Here is a 20,513-nt window from a genome sequence, read left to right on the forward strand (position 1 = left end):
AAGAAAAATACAATGGTACCTAAAAAGTGTATGGTCCCAGCATTGCCACAGTCTAGACACACAGATTGCTGTCTTGTCTTGCCTACAAAAGGAATTCCATTGGTGGACCATGGCATGTCTTCACAACAAAGGGAAAGCCTTCAGTCTGCCTCCAGCCAACCAAGTGTTAACCACGGACGCCTCGGATTACGCATGGGGAGCCTACTTGCAGGGGAAAGGTCTGCAAGGTTTTTGGACAGAGGATCAGAAGCACCTACATATCAATTTAAAAGAGATGTTAGCTGTACAGAATGCCCTCTTGGCTTTCAGAGATCTTCTACAGCCAGGACAACTACTGATACGGACAGACAACACCACAGTTATGTGGTACATAAACAAGCAAGGGGGTTCACTCGCCTACCCCCTTTGCAGACTAGCCATGACTCTATGGAACACAGCTCTAGCTTGCAAAGTGCATCTACAAGCTCAGTTCCTGCCAGGGAAACAAAATATTCTGGCAGACAGCCTGAGCAGGAACCTGTCAGACCCACATGAGTGGATGCTAGACACCCAAATATTCAAGATGATTACAGAAGCCTGGAGCTGCTCGGACATAGATCTATTTGCATCCCCCCTCAACCACCAGTTACAGATTTTTTGCACAAGGACATTTCACAAACTAGCATGGAAAGTGGATGCTCTCTCATTCAGTTGGAGGAACCTCTCGGGGTATGCCTTTCCTCCTCTACCTCTTCTTCCATGGGTGTTAAAGATCAAGCAGGACAAACCCAAGATGATTTTACTGGCCTCGACAATTTTGGTACTCAACACTGATGAATCCATCCCAGGAACCTCCTTGGATTCTACCTCAGATTCCAAATCTTTTGTCCCAACACCAGGGCAGGTTCTGCACTCTCATATCAAAACTCTCAGTCTGGCAGCCTGGCATATTCAGGGTCTGTGATTAATCCTTCCCTTCCCAAACAGGTCATGGATGTCATCTTAGAAGCCAGACGGCCTAGCACTCGAAAATCTTATGCAGGTAAATGGAAGAGATTTTGCACCTGGATGCATACTCAGGATTCGGATCCTCTCATTCCTAATATCCCATTGATTTTACATTACCTGACAGACATGTTACATAAGGGTTTATCCTTCTCCTCCATAAAAATACATGCCTCAGCTATCTCTGCACATTACAATACAGATCCTCCAATCTTTTCGCATCCACTTCTGAAACAATATCTCAGAGGAGCAAAGAATTTAAGGCCCCCTAGGACACCACCCATACCTGCCTGGGACCTCAACGACCTCAACTATGTTCTGGAAAAACTCACTCTGCCTCCTTTTGAGCCTGCTGCCACATCTGATATTAAGTATTTATCATGGAAGACAGCTATTCTACTTGCTTTGACTTCAGCCAGGAGAGTCTCGGAGTTACAAGCTCTCATGGCTGTGGAACCTTATATTATTTTTCATCAAGACAGGGTGTTTTTAAGGATTAATCCTACTTTCATGCCTAAAGTGGTTTCCAAAGTGGCTTTAAATCAAACTATTCACCTGCCAACTTTTTTCACTAATCCACAAAATAAGGGGGAAAGGATCTTGCATTCCTTTGATGTGCACAGGCAGCTTTGTTTTTACCTGGACAGAACCAAGGATATCAGGAAAACAGAGCAACTATTTGTTTCTTATGCAACAACTCCCCAAGGCAAAGCTATTTCAAAACAGACCATTTCTAAATGGATTGCTCATGGAATCAGATTTTGTTACTCTCATCATGGAAAGCAAATCCCAGGAAAAATTAGGGCTCACTCTACCAGAGCTGCTGCTACTTCAGCTGCCTTTCTCAGGGGAGTACCTACCAAAGATATTTTGGAAGCTGCAACTTGGAGTTCAGTGCATACTTTCTCTAAGCACTATAATCTCCCTCTTTATTCTAAGTCTAGGGCAGACTTTGCTTCTGCAGTCTTGCAGGGCCTTCTAGCCGCCCCTTCTTCTCTATAACCACCACCCTTTATCTCAGCTTTGGGATTCAACCCTACAGTGATGACTGCAACAGTGAAACACGATGAACATAGTACAGTTGTGTACACTTACCATAAATGTAGATGTTCGAGTGTCTTCACTGTTGCAGTCTGGGTTACCCACCCTCCTGTTCCCTCTTATACTTTTATTACTGTGGTTTCCTATTTCACCCTTCTTCTGAGGTGTATTTGCTACAGGGTATGGGGTTTGTTGTATGTTACATTTTTGTTTTACTATTAGCCTTCACTTTTGGGCACCTAACATTTGGGGCAAGAAAAACTGGAGAACATGGCGTCGGCTGGCAGCTTTGTACTCCTGGCACTCTGACGTCAGGGAGCATGACTGAACAGCCGACGCCAGACCCAGACTTTGGGATTCTGGCTGACCGAGGGCTGCCTGCCGGCAGGAAAAACCCTACAGTGATAACTGCAACAGTGAAGACACTCGGAACATCTACATTTATGGTAAGTGTACACAACTGTACTTTCCTATTACTGACTTTGCATGTTCCATTTCAAATATTGTCACATTTCTTCAGAAACTCCACTGTAGCATTTTTTGATGGAACATAAGTACATGACAGTGTAATCCTCCTTCCTTGACAATAGCCTCTTACTACCACAAAAATACCATTATTGTCTTTTTCCCCTCTTCTTTTCCAATTGGAGTCTCTCTAGCAATTAGTATCATTACCCCCTTTCTTTTATTCCTGTTGTTGTGCGCTGATGTCCATCCTGATTTTCTTTCTTTCACAAGCTTATATGCTCATTTATATCCATGTCTGTGGCAACATTGCTATTTGCACCCTACATAATTTTTTATACTGTAATACTCTGCTTTCTGCATATACCGGTAAGGTCATTTACATTCTGTGGTAGTAATGGCAGAGTAGCCATTATGACAGAAAGCCATTACTCCTTACCTATTATAAGTGACAGTTCTTTTGATTGTAAATTTCCAAATTTTGGCTTACTGGCACAGACTAACGTGTGGCAGACTGATCTTTAATACTGTTGCTTCTTCTCATCTCCATTTGAACCTGTGTCGCATTTTTTTCAAAACTTTTTGCTTCAGTGAAAACGAACAAAAAACTTAAATGTTCAGAACCCCCATCCCCTTTCAACGCAGAGCAAGCACACAAAAACTATGTACATTTTTAACAAATGAAGTTTATCCCTTGAGAAAGGAGACTGACAGTACCGAAAAAGCATTTTCAAGTAAAACTGTGTAGCCTGCCATGTTGTGGTCAGTGTAAATACTCATAACTTTTTCTGTTCAACTGCTGCAATGTTGTGCCTAAAGTTAATGATATAAAATTAGATTGCATCAATAATTGGCACTGAGCTAGAGTAATTAGCAAATAAAGTTGTGACTGAGTAACTGATCTATTTTTGTAGACAACAGTTTTATTATTTGTAACATCTTTCCTGATTCCTGATGTTTGCCATTTTTGAATGTTAGCCTAATGCATGTGTTTTTACATCCCCATAACCTCATCTTAATGGGATATTTTATCTTCCAATACAGCTTGAGAACTCCAAAACACAAATCAAGGAGAAAGATACACTAATACAACAACTTCAAGAGAAAGTGTCTTTCTTGGAGGCAGAGGTAATATTTTCTTTGTACTTGTAGACTGCACTAAATTGCGTAGAGAGCAGGCACTTCTTTACTGACTTGTTTTCCACCTTGCATTTCTTGCAGATTAGTTAGAATTTTCATCTGTATTGCACTCATTCACTCATTATTGCTGTTGTAAAAGACTTGGGGGAATAATTTCTACACTATCAGCTTGAACTTTGGGGAATAATTTCTACACTGTCAGCTTCATCATGTGTTTGGTGGAGCCACACACTGTTAGTGTTGTGACTGTGACAGTCCTGATTCAGTTTCCAACATTTGCAGTTCTGTTTTCCCCCATTCATTGCCTTTCTTTCAATGCCAGGACCTGCAGTGACTGAATATCAATAGTCCCATCTGCAGTACTATACTGTCATTTATTGAGATTCCCTTATTGGTATTCCCATGTTGATTCATCCAGGCTGAATTGCAGGTATTTGTCCTCCTTTCTTAGAAAGGAAGTTGCTCTGCAGCCTCGTTTTCCATGTGTTCACAGTACTTAACAGATCATCAGAAACAACAGACTTTTCATCAGATGTTAGTGTTTTTTTTTTTGAGATTCTTTTCCCATGTTTTAACTGATGCCATGTTTCCCCTTTGTTGTACTCTGTTTCAGGGTTTGCTGTACATGTTCCAGCTAAGATCAGATCCCATTTTATCTATCTGAGGGCTAATAGGTAATCACCTTATTGGAGTTCAGGTTTAGAGCTCCCTCATACATGAGATGTGTACTGACAACTGGTGTCCACTTTCCTTCAGATAAATTGAAGTATTCATCCATTCTTATTTTTAATACCAGTCTTATCCTGTGCAAGATCATGGGAGAGCCACAGCCTGTCCAACAAGCAGTGTGTTTAAGGCATGGCAATGGCAGAAAGCATGCAAATATATCACTGTCTCTCACACACACGCATGCGCGTGCCCACACACACATACACACACACGCCCACACACACACACGTGTGCGCACATATCACTATTCAGCTGTCAGTATGTATTTGGGATATGGGAGAAAACTGAAGACCTCAGCAAAACTCCATAGAGATTAAGGAAGAACATGTAGACAACAGAGAGAAGACATTCCACTAGGAATCCAGCTGGAGGATCAAGAACTGTGAGGTGCCAGTGTTAATCCCTGCACCTCTGAATTGTGCATGATGCTAAATCTGCCTTTTTCTGAGGTTTTCTGTTACACAAAGCATTACTTCAGCCTCCTGCAAGCAAGAAGACTGTCAGTAGATGATTTGACTCTGTTCCATCAATCCATCCTTGATTATATATGTAGCCATCCTTGATTATATATGTAGCAGAACATTTTCTTTTATAAACTGATGTCAGCAAACTGGTGTAGATAGAAGGTGAGGCTGTTCAAAAAATCTTGCAGTAAATTTCTGTGTCTACCTGCTGCAAGACATCTCTTTTCAATGTCCTGACCCCCCGACACAGATGCACACTTTTTTAAAATGACATTTAATGGCACAAGTTTTATTTATTTATTTAACATTTGTTTACTGGGAAAGTCTGACTGGGACAGAGCCCATTTTCAGCAGAGGCGTGGGAAGAAATGCTGCAGACGCATGTTTTGAAATCTGGGAGGCAACTGGAGCACCCGTAGGAAACTCACAGGAATGCAGGGAGGATATGCAGACTCTGCACAGAAGGCACCTCAGCCGAGAATCGAACCGGAGAATCTCTTGCTGTGAGGCGACAAAGCTAACTGCTGTATCACTGCATCTCCAGCTTGCTCATTCACTTATGCCATTGCCAAGTTTAAAGCCATTAATATTTGTATGAAATGCGGTACATCAGTGCATATGGTGTATTAGGCGAAAATAAATGTATAAAGTAGTGCAGTTGTTAACTGGTGAAAAAAAACTGCATCTCTAGCTTGTTCAAGTCAAAAGCTGTGTGCTTCTATGAATGTGTTTGAGAAAACTCAGTATTATACCCAAGCTACCACCTTAGAACCACTTTGTGTCTCCCTGATGTCCTCCTAAATGTTCTTGGTACACATGGTGCACAAAGAAATTTGTTACCTTTATCAATTTTTTTTTTGCTGTTGTGAATTGCCCAAATTTTATGCGACAACTATTGATAATATAATTGTGTGGATCTATGTATTTTTGTTATACATGTAGTCTATGCTAACCCAAAAATTACTCGACTGCTGTCAGCATACAGTGGATATAAAAAGTGTACACACCCCTGTTAAAATGCCAGGTTTTTGTGATATAAAAAATGAGACCAGAGTAAATCTTTTCAAAACTTTTCCCATCTTTAATTTGACCTATAACCTGTACAATTCAATTGAAAAACAAACAAATGTGTTAGGGGAAAAAATATAAAAAAATAAAAAAACATACATTAAGCTGGTTGCATAAGTGTTCACACCCTTAAACTAATACTTTGTTGAAGCACCTTTTGTCCTTTGTGAAAGTTTTGTAAGATGTGACATATTCTCAAATGGATATGACAAGAATCAATTATATAAAAGTTCAACCTGCCAAACAGTGTATGCATGCAACACTAAAGCTGGAATAAGACATATTTAATAGAAAAAAGTTGTTGTCTTTCGGTTTTTCCCGATTAGGGGTCACCACAGCGGAACTCCGGTCTGCTAATGATTGGCAGTAAATTTTCACAGTGCCGAGTTGCCAGATCGACACCCAACCTTCAACGTAGGCACACCAATTCACACATGTCTTTCGGAACGCCACTCGACCCGTGGGGAGGACATGCAGACTCCACACAGAAGGCACTCCCCACACACTAGCTGAGAATCGAACGGGAGAACCTCTTGCTGTGAGGCAACAACGCTACCGCTGCACCACCGCGGATCTACATGTTTAATAGAAAAAGAGTTGTACAAAAAAGGTGGAAATAATAACTTTTTTAATTATAATGATGCTTTCTGTAAAGTCTTTAAATGTCCGTGGTCTCACACATAAATACAAAAAAGAAAAATAGTGAACTATGTTAAAAAATGTACAATGCAAATAGCTATGTTACAGGAGATGCAGTTTGAAAGAACTGAACATGTGAATTTGATAAAGAAAGGTTTCAGGATGGTTATTCAGCAGAATATCTGAAACAAAGCAAAAGCGAAGTACTTATAATTGTAAGAGGTGCTCCATTAGTGATAGAAGAGGATAAAAAATAATAATACATGCATACATACATACATACACACAAATATTTCAAGCACGGGCACTAATGCCCTTCTAGCTTGCCAGTGTACCAACACATTTGTTCCTATAATAAGTGTCCAGTCTGTTCTTAAAAATATCTAAACTAGTACTTGCGTTAATGTAATTTGGTAGTCTGTCCCATCCATTATCTACTCTTATCAGAGAACCAGTTAGTACACTTCTCATTCCTATAGAATCTTCTACATAAATTGTCTGATGATTCTCTAGTAATTTTTGTTAACCTCAAACATTCCCAGAGGTAGTTATCACTAAATGCCCTATATACCCGAATAAGATCTCCTCTTAGATATCTACAAGAAACACTGTGCAAGTTCAGATATTTTAGTATTTCATAATAACTTAAATGTTCACATCCATGGATACCCTTGGTATACTTCCATTGTACTCTTTCCACTTTACTCATGCTTGTTTTCCTACAGGGTTTCCATATTGTTAGTCCATACTCGTGTTTGGGTCTAATGTAACTAACAAACAATGACTTCATTATTTTTGATTTCCTAGACTTTATAAATATTTTTATACACTATAATTCTATAACTATCATTAGCCAATTGATTGATATGATTAGTAAACTCATAGCTGAATCTACCCATATACCCAGGTCCTTAAATGAGTCTACAGTTTCAATCACTATGTGCTATATTAAATATTCACCTTTCAATCTATGTCTACCAAATCTCATATGCTTAGTTTTTGATGCATTTATCAGCATATTATTCTTCTGTGCCCAAATGGTCAATTTAGTCGTTATTTTGCAGACATGCCTTATCTGTAACACATGTAATCAGTTTACCTAATTTCTGGTCACTGCATATAGACTGTAGAACACCTCAGACAAAAAAGTTAGGTCTGAAAGATACAATCTAAACAAGTTAAGGGCCTAGTACAGAGCACTGTGGGACACCTTGACTGTAACCAACGATTTCACCTGTCCAGTTGCTGTATGATACTTGGCATGTCCTATTTGTAAGCCATGCAGCTATCCATCTTATCAAGAGTACATCAATACCTGGTTGTTCTACTTTATTGATCAGTGTTTTGTGTATGACCCTGTCAAATGCTGAAGTTAAATCTGCTATATAAATTACATCACAGCACAATTTGTCATTCATACCTGTTGTTATATTGTTTTAGAACGTCATGTCACAGGTGGTAATAGATCTGTTTTCAACATATGTATTCTGATATATGGTTTCAAGTCCCAACCTATCCAGTTCTGCCATTAACTTAGCCAATATTACCTTTTCCATTATTTTCCACAACTTGAAAGTAGACTTAAGGGTCTGTATGACTCTGGGTGTGTCCCACTCCCCTTTCCCTTAAAGACAGGTTTAATAAGTGCATGTCTCCAAGCTTTTTGAATCTCTCCATATTTATATGACCTAGTGAATAATAGATATAATGGTACTATAAGTTCTTGCTGAAGTGTTCTTAGGTCATTGTTACTAATTCCATCTCCTCGCTGTGCTTTGTTTGGATCCAGTTTGCGGAGTTCTTTTTCAATCTAATCTAATTTGATTCCAGTATCTGGGGTTACCTGGATGTCACTAGGACAACTTATCACCCCTTTTGTGGAGCCAAACTGTTTTGCATAAGATTTTATAAATATACCTATAATCTGTTGTGTCTGTGAATACATTTTAGAATCTGCACACAGTTTATCAATTGGTGTGTCTTTACTCCTTCCACATCTTATGTATCTATAAAAATGTTTTTCTGTTATGCTCAATATCTTTATATAAATTTTCTTCAGATTTTTCTTGATCTTGTCTCACACTGTGCTTAATCTGTTTGCCCATCTTGTTTATTTCAGTTTTCAAAGCTGTAGTTTGACTTCTCTTCCATTTCTTATATTTTTGTCTCTCACCTTAATCAGATATCTTGTTCTTATGGAAGTGTATCCTCCTGATGTTGTATGCCTAGATCCTGATGTTTAGTATTTTTTTTTATTGTTTGCACTCAAGTTTCTTTTTCAAAACTTTCCACATTCCATCTGCAGTTTTTCCACTGAACACCTCACTCCAGTTAGTTTTACATAGTGACTGTTTTGTTTCCATATAATCTGTAATTACTTTCTGTGCATTGGTTTATATTTCAGTTTGGCAGAATTATCTAGCAACAAATTAATCTTTATAACCCCATGATCACTGCACATCAATGATGGTAAAACTTGACTTGAAGTACAGTAATTTCTTTGGGAATGCAAACACCGTCTAGAATGTTCTGTCCCCTGGTAGTTTAATTTTACAATCCGAAGCAGTTGTTGTCCCTGAATATATGCTGTGAATAATTTCCTTACTAACATTGTTGAATCAATATTATTCCAGTCTGTTTCTGGCAAATTTAAGTCCCCAGCTAATGTTATTCTTCCCTCCTGTGTTTCCTGCAAGAAATGTATGAATTCCTCTAGGTTGTCTGCACTTGACTTTGGTGGTCTATACACTCCAACAATTATGTTCCAGGGTTGTCTTTATTGTCACAGTTATACAGTCTATAGTATTGATGTTATCACTGAACATGTAATAACGGGTCTCATAACTATCTTTAATCCCTATCATAACACCTCCACCTGATTTTTTGTTAGAATGCTTGCTACAGTAAAAGCATTTATACCCTGACAGAACTGGTTTTCATTCATTGTTCTTTTAACCATGTTTCACAAACATTAACAACATCAATCTTGTGGGAACATAGCAAATTTTCCAGTAAAAAAAAAACTTTATTATTAATGCTCCTAGCATTAACAACCATCAGAGATTCATCAAATGTTGCCATATGTGAACTGTTAAATTTTTGATCTGGCAAAATTCCTGCCTAATGTTTGTCAAATACTGCAAAATATCTGCTGCAAAAATTCTCTTCCCTGATCTTGACAAATGCACTCCATCCTGTCTGAACACGTGTGCCCAAAACTAGGCTTGGGTGCTCTACACATTTCAATTTTTTAAAAACAGGACATTTTTCCATGTAGGTATTTACCCAAAAAATCTTTTCATTCACAGTGACCTGACTATCCTTTCTATGTAATGGCAGATTTGTAGTGCTGAGGGGCTGCTGGCAAAGGAGGAAGATTACACTAGCATGTGTTTATATTCCACCTAAAACTGTTCTAATGGAGCTTAAGAAAATTCTGGAAGAAATGATCAGTTTTCAGAAAGGAACAACATTTATAGGTGGCGACTGCAATTTGAATAGCAGCAGTGAATGTGTGTCTGGGGCGCCCAGAAGGGAAATTATAACAAAGGAGGGCAGATTTTTGAAGAAATTTATGAAAATATTTGGCATGGAAGATGTGGAGTGAATTTACATATTATTCCCCAAGATATAAAAACTGGGCTAGACTAGACAGAACTTGCATTTCATAGGAACATGTGCATTTAATTGAAGGTCTTGATATGCACCCAATAACTATTTCCGAACATTGGCCAATAATAACCAAAATAAAAACAGTGTAATAAAGTAAAAATGAGACATTGGTGCTTTCCCACCTATCTGTTGAAAAGGGAGGAATTTAAGGAATGTCTGTTGCAGATTATTCAGGAGCTATTTGAGACTATATAAATTGCTTTTAAAAATTATAGCTAGGGAGTGGGATAAAATTAAGTGGAGTTTAAAAATAGGGTAGTAATAAAAGAAAGGGAGATATGGTTAAGAAATAAGAATTATTTAGAGGGACTGACATGTTAAAGTACTGCAGAATAGGGGGAAATCTCATGAAACAAGAAGAGGATCAAACTGCAGAATGATGAGCAGAAAATAAGGGGCAACCTCGATAATATACACAAGTTTAGAAAGATTGCTGTTAAGCAACTGTTTTTTGATGATAACCTTGGAGCACAAAAACTTAGTATAATGACTCGGGCAAAAGAAAGTAGACAGGGGTGTAGTCAAGATTAGAGAGCCTATATCATGGAAGGACACAGGAGATCCTGTAGAGGTATTAGAAGTATTTTGGAAATTCGATGAAAGTCTGTATAAAGCAGAGAAATATGGAAATCAAGAAAATATACAAATGGAAATGTTTTAATGGAAGAATTAAGTATGCCAAGGTTAGAGGTAGATGAGGCTCAATACTAACTGTTAGGATAGGAAGGAGATGAGATAAAAATTGGGATGTATAACCAATCTACAGAAAAAAGTCCCCAGGAATAGAGGGTATTCCTGTAGAGGTTTGGAAGCTGGGAGGGAAAAAACTGAAAGATTTGGAAGGTTTTGTTTAACGGTGTTTTAAGAGGAGTAGAAGTACCAACATCCTGGAAGAAAGTGGCAGTAGCTGTAATACCTAAAGAGGGTAAAGATCCAGTAGATCCAGCTTCATACAGGCCCATTTCAATACTAAATCATGATTATGAAGTGTTTATGTCAAAAATGGCTAAAAGAATGATAAAAATAATGCCAAAATTGATAGATATGGATTTGCATGGTTTTGTAGAGGGGAGGCAAACTTTTGACAGCACTAACGGAATACTGACAATCCAGAGGGAAGCAGAATGTAAGAAAATTCCATTGTTGTTCGTGAGTCTTTTTTTTCAGGAAATGCAAATCCTTCCATTGCCCTGCTCATAACGTCCTAGCTTGCTCTGTCAAAATTTTAAGGTTGATTAAGAGGATATATGAGGGATCAGAGGTAAAAATTTAAGTGGGTGGTTTCCTCTCTGATAATTTCTGCTTTAATAGAGGAACCAGGCAGGGGTGTCCTCTTTCGTCTTTGTTATTTGCATTATATTTATAACCCATCAGCAAAGAAAATAAGGGACTCACAAATCCAATGATATAATTGGTATGGTAGTCAAGAAAAGCTGGCTCCATTTGCAGATGATATTATTTTACACCTGACAAAACCAGAAAGAGACATTACATTGTTGTGGAACATTTTAAGACCATTTCATATCTTTTTAGGATACAAATTAATGAAGCTAAACAAATGCAATAACAGTAAATTATGTACCAGCATGTGAATTGGTTCAACAATATCCATATTTATGAGACACGATAAAATGAAGTATTTTGGGGTATGGGTTAAAAAATTATTCTGGTGTGGTAGCTAAGGATATAGGGGGAAGAGACTAAATAAAAGATAATACAAAAACTGAGAAAATGGAAGCTTTGTTATATGGATAGTAAGATACAAGCAGTTTAATTATTTTTAGTTCCATTAGACTTTTATACACAGGTCAGGCATATTTTTATCAACCAGAGGAGAGATTGTGGATAGCAGTTAATACAGTGCTGAAGGATTTTATCTGGGAGGAGAAGACATCCGGAGTCAAGTGGGATAAGCTGATTTGTCCAGTAGAACGGGGCAGATTGAGATTACCTGATTTGAAGGGGAATTTCAGAGCTACACAGTTGAGGCTCCTTTACATAGCACAAGTAGAAAACTGTAATTCAAAGTGGAAACTGATGATGCAATAAGGGTGAAGCTGAAGAAACAAGGAGAGACTGTGATTTTGGATGTAGGCCTTTAAGGACAATAACAATAATTATACAGAAGCCAACACAGGAATCGGGGAAAGGGGATTCTAAATGGGGGTTACTGCAATTAGGGATATACACAGTAGGCAAGAGGGGCTGGAATTTATTGGAGAAAACGGCAAAGGAACAAAAATATTGGGAGCAAATTACTAGAGAGGGAAAGATGATAGAATGGGAAGACACCAAGAATTTTATTTGGATTGCAGGTTAGAGGTAGCCTTCCCTATCAAGGATTGATAAAATTAATATAGGCAAAGGGAAAGAAATAGGGGGTCCTAAACAAAATACCAGCACTGGTAGAGGTTTTAGTAGAATCTAGAACAGAAGCTGCCATTAAAGAAGGAATAATTAGAGCGTATAAAATATTGCATGCTAACTATAAGAATCAATCAGAAGAAGTTAGAAAGGATTGGGAAGGAGATTGGATAAGCAATTCACAAAGAAACAATGGCAGGATATATATATATATATATATCTCCCAAGCATGCAACAAAATCTAGAAGATTTAGGATTTTTGCTTGGAAATGTTTACGTATACCCAAAGTAGACTCCAGAGAATTTTTCCTCAGGTAGACAACAAATGTTGGAGGTCTGACTGGGAAGAAAGAGGTAAATGGAAACATATTTTCTGGATGTGCGGTGAGTTGGCAGACTTCAAGGATTCCTTGCAGGATGCACTGTCGGAGATGCTGGGTGCGCGGATTGTTCTGACAAGGTAGATGTTTTTTCTGGGCTATGATACAGGATCGGAATTGCCTAGGTATGGTAAGGCCTTGCTGTGTTTAATTGGCTGCCAAAAAGCAATTACTGGAAAATAGAAATCAAAATCTAAACCATCTATACTAGAAGTAGTGAATATAGTAAAAGAGATAAAACAGTCAGAATTGAGATCTTTAGAAAAGGGTAGGAGCAAACTACATAGGAAAAATGGGAATTGTGGAACAATATATACAGGGGAGGAATGAGGTTTAAAAGAAGACAACACTTCTGAGCTATGTAATGTTTGACTGAAAATGATTGGGTAGATTATAAGTGATGTACAATGTTTGCAACTGGGAGTGCGTCATCATGGTTTGTGATGTAGAATGCTTGCAACTAGGATTGTGTCAGTGTGGTTAATTTTCATTGATATAATGTATGATTGCCTCTGTCATACGTGATGCTTGTGATGGTTTAATAAAGATGGTTCTTGTTTAAAAAAAAGGGCAGGAATTGAATAACTTATGTAATGTTACTTGGGTTGTATGATGTATAGCAGTATATGTGAAGCATAATGTTTATAAACTTGCACTTGTTATTACAGTTTGATTGTTTTTGTATAAATGTAGATTTGCCTCTGTCACAAGTGATAATTCAATAAAGATGTTTAAAAAAAAAAAGAAAAGAAAATGAACTTGCAGTTAAGTTTACTTAGTCCCTCTGAAATGTCTGTGACGCAGCAGCTCCAAATAATCTGGCTAAGTCTCCCAGTACTCAGACTCAGTAAAGGTCATCAACAAACAAGCTGCTCATAGTCTTCATTCTGGGTATCAGTATCTTACCAGTTGAGAGCAAACTTCCCTTTTAAAAACAGCTGCTTCCATTTGAACATTCTTGTTTACCATGACTCATTTCCCTGTTTTTAATAGCTCTTGCTTTATATGAAGGGATCTTCTTCTGATACTGCCCTTGCACTGCAGCTCTGCAAACCCCACCGCAACCACTAGGGGACACTTTACCACTAATTAATATAGATTTTTCTTCTTTAATGCCGCTTCAAAATTTGGCAGTATTGATAATGTTGGTATATAACTGTTTTTTTGCAGGATAGCTGTATTTTTTTGTATAAAATGTTTATGTACTTTTTCCAGTATTGAACTTTAGCAGAATGTTTATATCTTTTGTTTTTAGAATCGGGAAATGCATGATCGTATGGATCATCTTCTAGGAAGTGATATGAATCTATCAGTCTCCAGCAGTTCACGTCCATTACTGTACAGGTGAGAAAAAAATTCTGTGTGTGTGTGTGTGTGTGTGTGTGTGTGTGTGTGTGGGTGGGTGGTATTATACAGTGGATATAAAAAGTGTAGACACCCCTATTAAAATGCCAGGTTTTTGCAATATAAAAAAATGAGACTACAGTAAATCATTTCAAAACTTTTCCCACCTTTAATGTGACCTATAACCTGTACAATTCAATTGAAATCAAACAAATATGTTGGGGGAAAATATAAAAAATAAAAAAAGTACAGTAAGCTGTTTGCATAAGTGTGCATACCCTTAAACCAATGCTTTGTTGAAGCACCTTTTGATTTGTGTGTATGTGTATGTATATATACACGTGTGTGTATCTATATATATATATATATATATATATATATATATATATATATATATGTGTGTGTGTGTGTAATTTTGGTTTTGGACGAAAGCGCTTACATTAAAGATTTATTTATACTGTTATTGAGTGTTTTTATTTCCGTTCTTTCGCCTTTATCCTCGTTTTTTTGTTTTGTGGTTTTAACTTAAACTAAGAACAAGTCTTTAGTCTGAACCAGTGAAGCTAATGCATGCAATGAATTGGTGTGTTTTGTTTTCCAGTGTTATATCTGTTTACAGGAAATCCTAGCAAGATCATTAACTACTGTTTGCAGACTATTACTCATGTCTTGGAAAACTGAATGATTTTAGTGAAAAGGTATTTGATTACTATTGCATCCTAAACCAGCACCTTAACATAAAGAGATAAAGCCCTGACCAAGGCTCAAGCAGTCCAAGTTTGATTAGCATCTTGGGCTAAGGAAGAGCTGACAAGCAAGGACCATCCTTAGGGGAAAGCATGCAGTTAGACAGATCTTGTGTTGGATACCTGACATGGTTGGGGACACATGGGAGGACCATTGTCTTCAGGGCGGCAAGGAAGTTAGCCAAGTTCTCAGCAAGGCACATACATTAGCAAACCCATTTGCACATCTTTCCTTTGATGTATGGATGTGTGCAAGGGGTTGGTAAGTTAAACCGCACAAAAACGTCCTCCTCAGTAGCAGCATAATGACACCGCCCCATGGTGCCTCAATCTCCTAACAGCACTGAACACGGATCGGACAACGTCTGGTAGCATTGTGCTTGCACCGCAGGGCTACAGTTAAACTACTCCAGGTGTCAGAAAGTCTGCTGTTCAAATTTTCCCTTAGAACTAGCTGGTTTCTCAGTAGCAGCACTAAAATCTGAACCCCTGTGACTAGCACTTGCTCTGGAACCTGCTGGAAAGCACTAGGAAGCCTGAAACTGATACAAGCATTCAACTCTCCTTGTCAATAAGGAGAAATTAATCATAGGCACTAAACAGCCTATAACTGCAAAGTACCTTGCAAAGGTAAGGAAAAACAGCTCTTGTACTTTACAAAAAAAGCACCTAAACAGGCATGTCCAAGGGTCAGCTTCCAGTGATTTCTCCTGTCCACCTGGTGAATATGGGCATACTGGGGCAATGCAGAAACTGCCTCATGTACAACAACGCATGTACGACAACCCTCTCCTCCTACCACCCAACACTACAACCTGCGAGAGATGCACTTACATAGCCAAACTGAAAGCAAAGCTCTGTCCGGCCAAGATTGTGCTAGACAGTCAAGATGAGAAGGTCAACACCCGCACTACACCTCAAGCAACTCATAGCCCTTCAAAACCCACACCATCAACACCCACACATAGCAACACTAAACCCACATATGTGGAGTCCCTTAACATTAACCTGCCCAAGAAACAAGGACCACCGAAGCTGAAATGCAAACAAACACCAGTCACAATCAAAGTGACACATAGCTCACAACACCAGTGTACCACCCAGCAACAGTCCCTAAGGCAAGACAATGTACCCAACACTTTAGTCATAGGTGACTATAGTCAGGCACACTGATGTCCCACTCACCAGGCTGAACAAGGAAAAAATTACAGTCAGCTGCCTGTTGGGTGCCAGGATCCACCACATAACGCATGCACACAAGTCACTCTACAACAAGTACAAATACGACTCTGTCATTGTCCATGTTGGAGCGAATGACTTGAGACGTACCTCCCTGGACTACATGAAAAGAGACATGGAAGAGCTCTCGAATCATGTTGCCCAGGCAGGTATGACCCTAGCCCTGAGTAGCATCCTGTCTTCGTCCAGAATGATACCACAGTATAAGGACAAAATGACTGACTTCAACAATTGGCTAAGCTTCTGGTGTCATTCAAAGGGGATCCAGTATCTGTCTCCCTGGGAAGACATGATCGACAAACCACGATGCTTTGCCAGAGATGGTCTGCACCTGTCACCCCTGGGATTCAAGTTACTGGCTAAAGCTCTTGCCACCCCTATAGTGGCTTTTTTAGGCAAGGTTCAAAGGACAAAGCCACCACTTTAACAGATACAAGCATGCAAAATCTGAAGGTAATGCTACTCAATGCTAGAAATCTAAACCTCAAAATACAATCTCTCGAGGCACTCCTAAAAATGGAGAACATCAATATCTGTGCAGTAACTGAGACCTGGTTCAATGCTCCAGAGAACACCCCTGCAATACCAGGCTACAACTCTTACCACACTTTTCGGCCACAAAACCAAGACCGAAACACTAAAGGTGAAGGAGTGTCCATATTCACCAAGGATATTCCCACCTCCAGGCTAGTTGCCCAATACAATGCATCTGAAATTCTCCAGGTGCAACTGACACTAGGTAAGACTGCAATCCAAATTGTAACTTGCTACAGATCCCCCACCATGGCCCAAGATTCTCACTACACCTTTCTAAACATACTGGAAAATATTAAGATACAACCAAACACCCTAATACTGGGTGATTTCAACTACCCTGCCATTAACTGGGAAAACTACTCTGGTACCAACACCTTTTCCCAACGGTTCTTGGAATTCATAAATTCCAACACCCTGGATCAACTAATCCATTGTCCCACCAGGGGCTCCAATATCCTAGACCTGGTCATTACCAACATGGGATATAGATGCTCCACACCAGTGGTCACCCCCTCATTGGTCAGGTGTGACCATGAGCAGATCACCCTTGACATCCACATCCCACCCCCACCCCCCCAGTAAGGAAACCTCCGTAACAAACTTCTCCAAAGCCAACTTCATGCTACTGAAGTCAGAAGTGACAAACTTCATGATATCCATGCAGACGAGATCTGAAAGTTCAACTGCTGAATCCTACACTAAGGCATTGTACGAGCACATCCACCCGTGCACAAATCGTGCCATCCCAAATAGAACCAAGATGCTCTCCTCCAAAAAAAGGAAGCCAATCTGGTGGGCCCCTGCTATAAACAAACTATACAACAGAAGGAAGAAACTGTTGCAGAAAAGAGGAAAATCCCAGGATGCAAAAAAACTCCCTCACCAGCCTCAGTAAGAAGCTGAGATCCCTCATAAAATCCTCAAAAGCTAGTTACGAAAATAAAATTGCCAAAGATTCCAAAGACAACCACAAGGCATTCTATAGTTATGTCAAGAATCTAAATGGCAATGCTCAGATCTGCTCTTAGCTACAACAGAATGGCATTAAATATACTGATCCCAAGGATATTGCCAATATCCTGGCAGATCGATTTAGTGCCAACTTCACCCCCCTCTCACCCCCTAAAGGGCCCATCTCAATACCAAAAGATTGCCAAATTTCGGTAATCATGGCAACACAGGTAGAAACCGCACTCTCCAAAGCTAAGAATACAGCATCCATGGGACCAGATGACATTCCCAGGCTATGTACTACATGAACTACAAAATGAACTAGCACTTCACCTAAGTGTCATGTTTAATCATAGCCTCACCTCAAGCTTCGTACTCACTGAGTGGCGCACAGCTACAGTTATCCCATTCCACAAGAGGGGTCCACCTTGGATTCTGGAAACTACCGTCCCATCAATCTTGACGAGCCTGATCTGCAAGGGCATGGAACGCATTAGCATGGAACTTTTTAACAAAGACATTGGCAACCTTCAAACACTGAACCCCACCCAGCTTGGGTTCGTGAAGGGCCGATCTTGTCTCCTGAACCTGATTGACTTCTTTGAATCGGTCTCCAGAGCTGTAGACGAGGGTAAGGTGGTCCACACAGCCTATCTGGACCTCGCCAAGGCCTTCGACACCATCCCCCACTCAGGAATCATAGATAAACTTACTAAGCTGGGCATAAATCCCTACGTCACTCGATGGGTTGCCAACTGGCTTACTGACAGAACCCAGACTGTAAAAGTAGCCAACTCCAAATCCAGCTCCAGACAAGTGGAGTACCTCAGGGTTCAGTCCTGGGACTGCTCTTGTTTGGCATCTACTTCTCTGAAGTACAGGCCCAGCACTAAGAGACTTTGGCTAACAGAGTTCGCAGATGACTGCAAACTGGGAGCCATTATTGAATCCCCAAATAATGTGGATATTCTACAAAAGGGCATTACAGAAACAGATACTTGGTGCCAGAGCCATGGGCTCAAGCGTAATGCCAAGAAATGCATAGTTATCCCCTTTGGAAAAAACATGTACCCATGAATTACCACATAGGTGGCAGTACACTAAACATCGAAAGTGTGATGAGACACTTGGGGACACAGGTGGACAGTGGTCTCAACTTCGATAACCACATCGCCACAACAGTCAGGAAATCCTTCTATGTGGCACACCTCATAACTAAGGGCTTTTGATCCAGAAAAAAGGAGGTCATTGTCCCACTGTACTCATCCCTCATTAGACCCATTATAGAGTATAACGCCCCATTTGGTATGTACCTCACAAGACATCTGCAACAGCTAGAAAGGCCGCAGAAATACTTCACTAAAAGAATCAGAGGCCTAAAGCAGATGCCATATGCTGAGCGTCTAAAAAAACTCCAGCTATACTCTGTGGCATATCGTCTACTCAGAGGCTGTCTCTGCTTAACATACAAGGTCATGTCAAACCCTGAGCTGTTGGACATGCTCCACTTAATGAAATCCCAATTCCTCAGAGCCACACGCTCCAGGCGTCTAAACCTTGTCATCACAATGAACAAAACATGCTGGAGGGATAGGTTCCTGATCCAGAGACTCCCCATTACTCTGGAATAGACTGCCCATACATGTCAAGCAGAGCGCCTCCTTGGCCCTCTTCAAAAGGAACCTTGATGATTGGATGGGAGATGGGAAATTCACCCAGGGGATCATGTCAGTCGCCCTGCTAGACAGGGGTCCAGGGAAGTAAATACTGTGGAAAGAAATAGCCAGGGAATTGTTATGGCTAGACTTGTATAGGCCCTAGGGCCGATAGCCTAGTACCAACCTATGAACCTATAAGAGTGTAGTCTGATTCAGTAGACCTGTTGAATGAAGAGATTCTCCCAGGAGCACCCAGGCATCAGGTGTGTGTGTGTGTGTGTGTGTGTGTGTGTGTGTGTTGGGGAGGGAGATTAAGATTGCATCCTCTTGACTGATTAACTGTGTGGTTACAGTATATATGTTACATATTTTCACCATACACACAAAAATTTAAGCCACATTCTCAAACATATACAACTTAAGTTGATTAGACTGCAGTGTCGGCCTTAAGTTTATACTAGGGAATCTTTGAATCCCAGGTTACCCTTGTAAAGGAACTTTTGGCTTATAAGACTAACTTGGCTAGCAAAAAATAAATTGCAGGTAAGTCTTCTGACTCCTGAAACTGCTGACATTTTTAATTCCATAGCCTGTGTGACCTTGGCTTGACTGATTAGGTATGTTGTAGCTTGAGTTGTTTACACAGCATATCTCTTAAGTGGGTTCTGTTTTTTCACTATGGAATGTTTTCAGTGCTGTTAAATCTCTGCAGTTTTAGATCCTGTTTCATCTGTCCATCTAATATGACAGTTTGGTACCAAGCAGTTTCTCAGATCTGATCCAGCCATTCAGGGTTGCTGTAATGCCTCAACCTCCTGCAAACTTTACCCACAATCCCCTCAACTGTTATGTTAGCACATTTTTGAAAGTTTTATCTATGATAAGAGTGGGCTTAACCCCTGCCACCCCCCTCCACACACACACACAAAAAAAATGCTCATGATGTGTATTGTCTGAACACCATAATATGAAGTGTTCTTTTCACAAGGAATTTGGACCCTGTCCCCTAGCAGACAGAAGATCTATGCTGATTATTAAAGGCCTTCTTGCTGAGCAAGCATAAAGGCAAGAAAAGAAAAAAAAAAGATTAAA

At 39.6% G+C, this 20,513-nt stretch overlaps 1 protein-coding gene across 1 annotated transcript in view; it reads left to right on the plus strand.

The window, feature by feature from the left end:
- The window catches only part of TUFT1 (tuftelin 1), a 268,035-nt gene that overhangs the window by 208,978 nt on the left and 38,544 nt on the right, over positions 1-20,513 (plus strand). The window contains exons 11-12 of the mRNA XM_044080638.1: positions 3,535-3,618; positions 14,202-14,290. Of these exons, the coding sequence (XP_043936573.1) occupies positions 3,535-3,618; positions 14,202-14,290 (173 nt within the window). The remainder of the gene's footprint in view (positions 1-3,534; positions 3,619-14,201; positions 14,291-20,513) is intronic.

Source organism: Protopterus annectens, chromosome 8.part0 (genome assembly GCF_019279795.1).
Source record: "Protopterus annectens isolate FY-2018-M chromosome 8.part0, PAN1.0, whole genome shotgun sequence".
Classification (NCBI taxonomy): Eukaryota; Metazoa; Chordata; order Ceratodontiformes; family Protopteridae; genus Protopterus; species Protopterus annectens.